General features: G+C 42.0%; 1 protein-coding gene across 1 annotated transcript in view; it reads left to right on the forward strand.

Moving 5' to 3' along the window:
- Positions 1 to 2506: 2506 nt before the first annotated feature.
- arid2 (AT-rich interactive domain 2) overlaps positions 2507 to 8555 on the forward strand; it is a 20159-nt gene continuing 14110 nt past the window's right edge. Inside the window, exon 1 of the mRNA XM_010796763.1 lies at positions 2507 to 2675. Within this exon, the coding sequence (XP_010795065.1) occupies positions 2507 to 2675 (169 nt within the window). The remainder of the gene's footprint in view (positions 2676 to 8555) is intronic.

Raw genomic sequence — 8555 nt, forward strand, 5'->3', positions numbered from 1 at the left:
TAGATTTGAGTGTTTCAAAATTTCCGGTCGCGATTTATTGACAAAGGAAGAAGTGGGTCCCGAGGCCTGACTAGTTGAGAACCACTGCATTAAAGTATATTTCCAATGATGTGATGTTTCATAACAGAAAGGAAAACATCTCTATCACAGTTTTGAAAAACACCTTCTTCTTTTTTTACCATTTGCACACATGCATTGAACACAAAGATTAAACAGTCTCTTTGAGCCAGAAGTAAAACATTGCTGTCAATATCTCAATCAAGTCATTGAGGTTATTGCCATATCGTAAAATTGGAACAATGTGCACTTGCTGGTTTCACCCTGCTCTAGTTTAACTTTTTATTTGCTTTCAGGCAACACACACTTTTTCTGTAACGGATCCAACTATAACAGTGTTTGCTAAATTGGCTCCACCTTCAGTAAGCGCTCTTGTGATTATTCACTAAGCACACCGCCCTCAGTCTGTGTTGGACAGCCGGCTCCATTAAATCCCAGCAAACATTTCTGTCCACAAATTGGCAGTTGGTGTGATTGCATGTCTGCTTCCACGTCCAGCAGGGGGCAATGGACTCCCACACACTTGGAGTATTCAGGAGTATCTGCACCAGTGTGACTGTAAATAACAAACCACTCCTGACAGTGGCTTGTTATAATGCAGATCTACTCATCACTTTCCTGCTTCCTCTGTCACCATATGGAGGCAAAACATGTCAAGTTATAATACTCGCGTTGTTTCTGCAGTTGTGGGACGTTCCTCTCATAATGCATGTGTGAAAAAAGGGGAAGTGCAGACATAAGCACTCCCTCCCTCCCACGTCGTCACTCATCTTCCCCCGCCGCCGTTTCCTCGCTTCTGAACCCGCGCTTGATGCCGCTGCAGTCGGGTCTATCCCTCTCTCAGCTCTCTCTTTCACACACACTCTCTACCAATGAAGGCTGAGTGTATTTATAGTCCGGCGTGTCACCCGGCAGACAGCAAACGGGGGATTACCTCGGCCACGATGAGCGAGTGGGGGCCTCAAGAGGCTTTGTGACTCACGGCCGCACGGGCAGGGTTTACCACACTCTCTCTGCGGAGGTATTGAGCTGCGTGTGTGTTTTTGTTTGTCTGGCAGATTTCATTGCATTATTACGGGGAGTTTATCAAATCCTGAAGAAAGCCTGAATCGGTTGTTGCATCCTCAAAGAGATTAATTTCTCCCAAGTTAAGGGCGAACTTCCCAGGAATATGGCATTTGAAGATGTATCGTTTGCTTGCTTCAGCTCACAGCCAGTTGCTTTGTTCAGAAGTGGGCTTATTCCAAGAGGGGGAAAAAAGCGTTTTGTAACAGTTTAGCAATTTAGAAGTGGGATTTTAGAGTTGAAAATGCAAGCGTTTCTTTCCCGTTATAATATCTGAAACATTTTCTGAAGTGTCACATCTTACAGTCATGTTACACACGCACGCTGCTGTATGCTTGCTGTAGGCTACTCATGTCATGTTGTGCCGGGCTCCCTTTCTCTTGAACATGCCTCACTTCACACCCGTGAGTCTTTGGAAGCGCCACAGTCTCGGAAGAAGAAGTGATTACTACAGGCTCCGTCAACCTTGAAACCCTCCTGAACTAGTAAAGTGAGGTGAACGCTAACCGTGGAAGCTTTTAAATTGCATTTTAGAATGAGACTTTTGAACCGTGAAATGTACACTGAATGTGCATCGTCACAAAAGGACTTTCACTCTGAATTCTTAGATAGATTCCTGTTTAAGCTCGGCACACACGTGTATTCTACAAGACAATATTGACTATATTGCCTTGGGGTTTCTGCTCAGACACTAAGAGCTACTGGTTTCCCTCCAGTTCTCTGCTGCTTACACTGCTCATGCTACACACACACACGTCCCATTCATCTGCTTTTAATTCCTAGTTTGATTGTGTTACAGTGGAATCATTTAAATTCCATCTGCTGATAAGCCTGTTTGGCTTAAGAAACACAGACTCTTTTATTGAATCAAAAGCAGTTGGGGAAGGGTTTTTGAAATGCTGCGGTCACATTGTGTTTTCTGGTACATTTGGGTAGGTTGAATGAACTTCCTTTGTTGTTTTATTTGCCTCCGTGTGGGTTAATCAAATAGTCTCCGGGTGTAGAGCTTTTAATAGAACTTTCTATGAAAACCATGATTTACTTTTTTAAATGTCAGAAAGTACATATGCAAGTGAATTTTCAGAGCCTTTTATTTAAACAGTAGTCAGGCCAACGGTTCGGAAAGTATAACAAATACCAGTCAAACCTGTTATCATTTCTGACTTATCAAGATCTAAGAAATACTGTATCCCTTCAGGTCTCAGAGTGACTCTCATTCATTATTTTTTTTTAGATATAGCCAACGGTACTTGTTAGGAGTTTGTACCAGAGAGAAATAACTTCAAGGCGTCATAGATAACAGTTTGTGCAATATAAAAAAACAAGTTATTTTAAGCCTCTCAAGAAAGAACGCAAAGCATACATTCACACCAAGTCTCGGCTAATGGTCTGTTTTTGTCTTTTTTTCTTCCTCCGCAGATACTTGGAGAAATATGAGAAAGTCCACCACTTCGGTGAGGATGATGAGGAAACGCAGCCGGGGAATCCAAAAAACCTTCTTCCAATCGGTGCAATTCCCAGCTCTTATAACTACCAGCAACACAGTGTATCAGGTAGGCAGAGGTTTTCTTCTTGTGGGCTCCGTGCTTTGTATTCCGAAGCGCTCTTCCTGTCGTAACGAGTTCACTCTGTGTTTCTGTCTGGGTCACGTCTGTATCAGGTACGGCCCGGGATTCAGTTTCTCTTTGCATATTTCCTTCTTTTCTGTCTCGTCTGCCAACTCAAACACTTCGTTCTTACGCAGATGTAATTACAGCAAAGCATCACTTTGTCAGAGCTGTGTTTGTAAAATTCATGCGAAACTGGCCAGCCCCCAGGTCAAGCATATGTATAGAGAAACACACCAACAGCTGTTTTTTTTTTTATAGAAGGTTGAATTTATTTCACAAAAATATTGAAAGGAATATGCTGATTGCAAGTAAACCGTAAAAGATAGTGTGTCGTCCAGCTACAGCGATGACCGGAGCACAGACAGGTTAATCCCTTATTCACCAGCATCTGCAGTCAGTTCGCCTGTCTGGAGAGTTAGCAGCTGCCGTGTTGCATGCATTTTTGTGTCACAGGCAGCCACTTTCCCGGCCCTTCACCGCATCCATTAGATTAGGTTGTCAGCTGTGCGTCTGCCGGTTACTCTGCCGGGGTTTCCGATAGTCTGTCTTATGAAGTCAGTAATAACATCATAGCTTTGAACGTAGCAGAGCAGTGTGTGAACAGTGTGTCTGTGGATAATAGGGCTGTATCCGAATATTCGTTCGTTGGAGTACTATTCGGGTTTCAATTTCGTTATTCGGATATATGTTTTTTTTTTTGTTGAATTTATTGAAATATCAACGTAAGAGCTTGTGCCCTCTTCGGGGGGTGCTAACACTTAACCATAAACGTTATTGTTTACTTTCTCCGTCTTTATATGTAGATATTACTTTTTCTCCATTAATCTCCGTCACGTTGTTTCCATAGCAACAACAACTTCCTGTCAACTGCGCTAACTCTCCTTCAAAATAAAAGCATGTCCATACAAAATAGAAAGCCAAGGCAAATTACACTTAAGACATATACAACTGCAATGAAAGTAACACGCACAATGCAATATCCTTTTCAATTTCAAAGAACACAAATTGGGTTGTATACATTAACAAATAACTATAATAACAATACTGTAGATTAACAAAAATAATGCCGTGAATAAACCGAAATACACGTGTCGAAGCGGTTCGCTGCTGATTACTACGCACCCCTAACAGAAGCATAGAAGTTTAAATGTTGGCAGCAGTATATATAGTGTTTGAAATATTGTCCAAATTACTTTTAACAATAAACACCTAGGGTTAGCCTGTCTGCTCCTTTTTATATAGCTGTTAGTCATTTTATTAATATTGTCGAGTTTTTCACACAGAAAAAGCTGATTTTAAGCAATCTTTCCATTCCAATACTGACTGACATTCCTCACTTTTATCTCACAGTGAGCCATTTACTTCAGTTCCTACCTTGCCAAGCACTGCTGTGTTTGAATCAAGGCTATGAAGGCTTTTGGTGATGCCGTTTTGTTCTTGAAGCTTGCCTTTGCTGCTGCCTTGATGAAACTGAACAACCACATTGTGTTTCAAACTAAATGTTTTGCGCACCTGGCCAGCTTCTTGTTTGTACTGTCCACACGGTGAATGGGATGTGTCCATTAGCCCCCCGGCGCTGTAGAGTGGACCGCCGCGCTCTGGCGTAATTGACTGTCCTGACAGCACTTATTGATGAAGGGAAGGAAGGAGAGTGCACGTATTGGCTTCCCCCTCAGCTTAGATGGCAGCCTGCATCCTTTTTAGTCCCCGGCTCTTTTCTCTAAAAGACGGTGGTGAACTTTCTCATTTACTAGAGAGGAGTCGCATTGCTCCGAGGAGACCGACATTAAAGAATGGTGTTCCTCCTGCAGCTTTATGGGCAACTGTTTTTGAAAGCTTATTTTAGGAGTGCAGAAGTGGCTGAAACCAATAATTTCAGGAATTTAAGAAATAGACATTTAAGGCAGCTGTAATCAATAAACATTTACATATTATACTTATTTGAATGATTATCATAATGTGTCAAATACATAGGTATATGTCCTTTTGGAATAGCTTGTTGGGCTTTATTTGAGAAGCTGAACAAAAAGGGAAAACACATACTGTTTATCAATTATCAAACGAGCTGTCCTTACAGTTTTTGTTGTGATTAAAACATTTGTAAACAAAATGCTTAAGTGCCCTAATAGTCATGGCTCTAACTAGACTATTAGGAGCTGAAGAGCCTCAGTGGGGATCAAAGACGTTTCTGTATTACCTTATTTGACATTTCCTCACGCTATTTTCCCATCTGCAGAGATAACGATACATCTGCAGTTATCTACTATTTTGGCCTGGCTGATGTTATTGGTCTAGCTCCATTACAGTTTGATAAGTAAACTGCATGTACCCCCGGCTCTGAGTCCAAATGTAACGGTAATGCGGTCAGACAGCCAGGCTGGCATCGTGCTATGTTGGCTCAGCACGCTCAATGATGGTTAATTATTTGACAGGTCGGTCTGTAAATCTCTCACCGAGCTTTGGTCTTCTCCGTTATCGCGTTTGGGACAGCGGTTATTCCTCTCTGCTCGCACTGCATTCCCCGTCAGGTGCCATGTTTTCCACCAGCCCTCTGCACAGATCCCTGCAGCATGAGCACACGGGCAGCTTTGGAATAGAGCAACTGCACAAACCTTTTCAGCATGGAAATCCAATTCACTCAGCGGGACTTCTCTCTGCTTTATGATTGGTTTCCAGAGGCAGCAGTCCACAAAGATCCTGCACCACATTGAAATATCCACTGTAAGGAAAGAATACTCCTATGCAGAGGAATGATTGATGGCAGAAAATCAACCTACATTTAGGGAGGAGACTCGGGTCTTTGATGCCGAGTTCCCTTTCAAAGACTGGATCATCTCTCTTTTTTTAAGCTATTGGATAACATTCAAGTCTCTTTTCTTTCCCCACACAAGGGCCTTTGCTATTTAGGATTAGAAGTCATTATAAAAACCCATCATGGAGTCAAAGACAACACAATTAAAAGTTAAGAGTACACTCGTGTTCAACACAAGACACGGCTCATCAAACTAAACACAGCTTTCCCTGAAAAGCTTAATGGCCCATTTGGTTTGCTTAAACTCTGGAAATGGGAAATATAAATCTGAGTTTAACCGGCTAAATGTTAGGGCCGTCCCGAATACCATTTTTCGGGCTCTGGATATTCGGTAGTAATCAGCAGCGAATATTCGGCCCGCGCGGGGTGGGCGTTGTAATCAGCAGCGAACCGCTTCAACACGTGTATTTCGGTGTATTCACGGCATTCATTTTGTTATTCTACAGCAGGGGTACTCAAATACAAATCTTAAAGGTCCAACATTTTTTTTTCAATAAGACAAAGGTCCGTTTATTACGGTCATTCAAACGTTTAAACAATTACAACAAGATTCTTAACACGAGGTTGCAAAAACAAAAATAATCTGTATGCAGCAGTTTTCATTGTTATTGTGTCTGTGCTTGATCCCTCAGAGTCGCAGTGTAAGAGCTGCAGTTATGAATAAAGGCAGCTGCACCCTCTTTCATTCAGCATTCCCATTATTACTTTATAAATGTCTTGCCCCCTTGTGTGTCCACTGAGGTTCGTCAGGCCCAACACATCTTCAACAAACTCCCCCTTTGCCTCATCATAAAAACTCACAAACACCAGCAACTGAGTGAGTGGAGTCAGTGGACTCATCCACAGCTAAGGAAATGCACTGTGCATTTTGTATGTCCATCACAAAGCTGATTAATCAAATCACCAGCCAGTATTTATGTTCTTCTGGTTGCTGTGGAATCTGAGAGGGGGATTTTCTTGATTTGACCTGTTATTTCCTCTTTTTGTTTGCCTTCAAACATGGTGTCCATCACTTCAGTCATGCATTATTTTATACTTCAGTTATATTATCCAGTGGAAAGTCCTTACCTACTGGCCTAGTTCAATCAAAGTGGTTACTTTCTTTGGCTGGGCAGTGTAGTTTTACACACCGTCTTATTTGACTTTATCAGTACTTAAAACAGTTTTTTGGGGGCAGACCCCCACAAAGAAAAACATATATTTACACATGTAAGGTCATCATCTTAACAGTTTTGTATGCTCATCCGTGAGCAGAGCATCAAGTTGGCATTACAGCTGAATGCGGCGATTACCATCTTGTTCAGCAAAACACCTCACAAACTTATTAAGATCCAAAGCTTTAGTGCGGTTTGATTCAATGCTGAGTGCAGCCAAACTTGACAGTCTCTTCTCTGTCATTGTAGACCGCAAATACCTCATTCCTTCAGTACTTGGGTCCGAATGCTTCTCGTTTTGCGCCATCCCGTTCAAATTAGTGATGGGTCGTTCGCGAACGATTCGTTCTTTTTGAACAAATCTTTGAAGTGAACAAATCTTTTAAGTAAACGAGATGAACTGATTCCTCCCACAAAACGATTTGTTTGTTTGAGTCGCCGCCTTCCGCCAAAAGCTAAAGAGAAGCAGTTTGCAAACAACGAACTTAAAGAACTGGTGGAAACAGTTCAGATATCCCTTTCTTTCAAGAGGAGGGTCCCGTTAGGGCCCCTCCGAAATACTGGATGTTCCATCTACACAGAGTTGGACTCAGTTAGACAACTACCACAAATACAATGAAGTACTTTACTGTTGGACTCAGTAATAGTTGGAATTCTACCACAAGTAGGCTACTATTAAGTTATTTTACTGCGTACTTTTTCACTTATTCTCTGTCAAATCATTTTATCTCTCATCAAATATGGCAGAAAACATGCAGTTTGACAGAGGATTAAAACTGTAATCAGAGCCCTCTCATCTGAGCTCCGTTACACACACACACACACACACACACACACACACACACACACACACACACACACACACACACACACACACACACACACACACACACACCCAGGAGCGGGACATCCTCCTCCCTGTCCGCCATAAATGCCTCAGAGGACGGATACCTGAACCGTAGCGTCCAGCTAGCTTAGCCGCTAGCTTAGCGATAAATACACACAGCGTTGTATTCTCCTCCACCTGTCGGCCCTGAAAGCTTCAGAGGGCNTATTCCTAGCTTTCTAATGATATCAGGATTGTTTTTGTACTCCAAATATTAAGCGAAATATGTCACATTATATAATGACTGTCACCGAGTCATCATTTTGAGAAAAAGGCCTTCAAAGTTTTCTCTTCTCTGGAATCCATCGATCTGATTGATTATTAGCGGAGCAAATGCTCAAAATACTACGGAGGGAAGATATTTTCGTTTGGATTGCTGGTCTGGGAGAAGCTCGCGAGTGTGTGTGTGTGTGTATACGTGTGTGTGTGTTTGTGTAATTTTGCGTTTGTGTGTATTGCGTTTGTTTCCCGGGGAAACCCTCACGAGAAACACCGGCTGTTGTTATGCCTGCTGTGACGTAAATTACTCCGTTCTCCGCTTGTAATTATGCCGTTACAAGCTTCAAAGTTGTATTTATCATCTGAATTTGCCGAAACAAGTTTAATATTCTGAAAGCCAAGACTTTGTTTTAATTGAAATCAGATGAAAACAAACTGTAACGGACCATGCCGTGTTATTTATGATTACTCTATGCTTACATTCATAATGTTAAGCCAGAGGGAGGGGGAGTGGCGCTGCAGAACAGCAGGGTGCGAGTGAGAGGTACCATCTTCCCTTTACAAGCTTAAAGAATGTATTTATCGTGTGAGTTTGGAAATAAAAGTTTCATATTCTGAAAGCCAAGACTTTGTTTGTTTAAAATCAACAAAACACCCGAACCCCGAAAAAATAGTTTTTTATGCAAATCCACGTTTATTTTGAAATGAGCCGTTGCGACTTCCGACTGATTTCGATAGAGCGGGTCACATAT

This window comes from Notothenia coriiceps, unplaced genomic scaffold (genome assembly GCF_000735185.1).
Source record: "Notothenia coriiceps isolate Sejong01 unplaced genomic scaffold, NC01 NC01_scaffold00037250, whole genome shotgun sequence".
Lineage (NCBI taxonomy): Eukaryota > Metazoa > Chordata > Actinopteri > Perciformes > Nototheniidae > Notothenia > Notothenia coriiceps.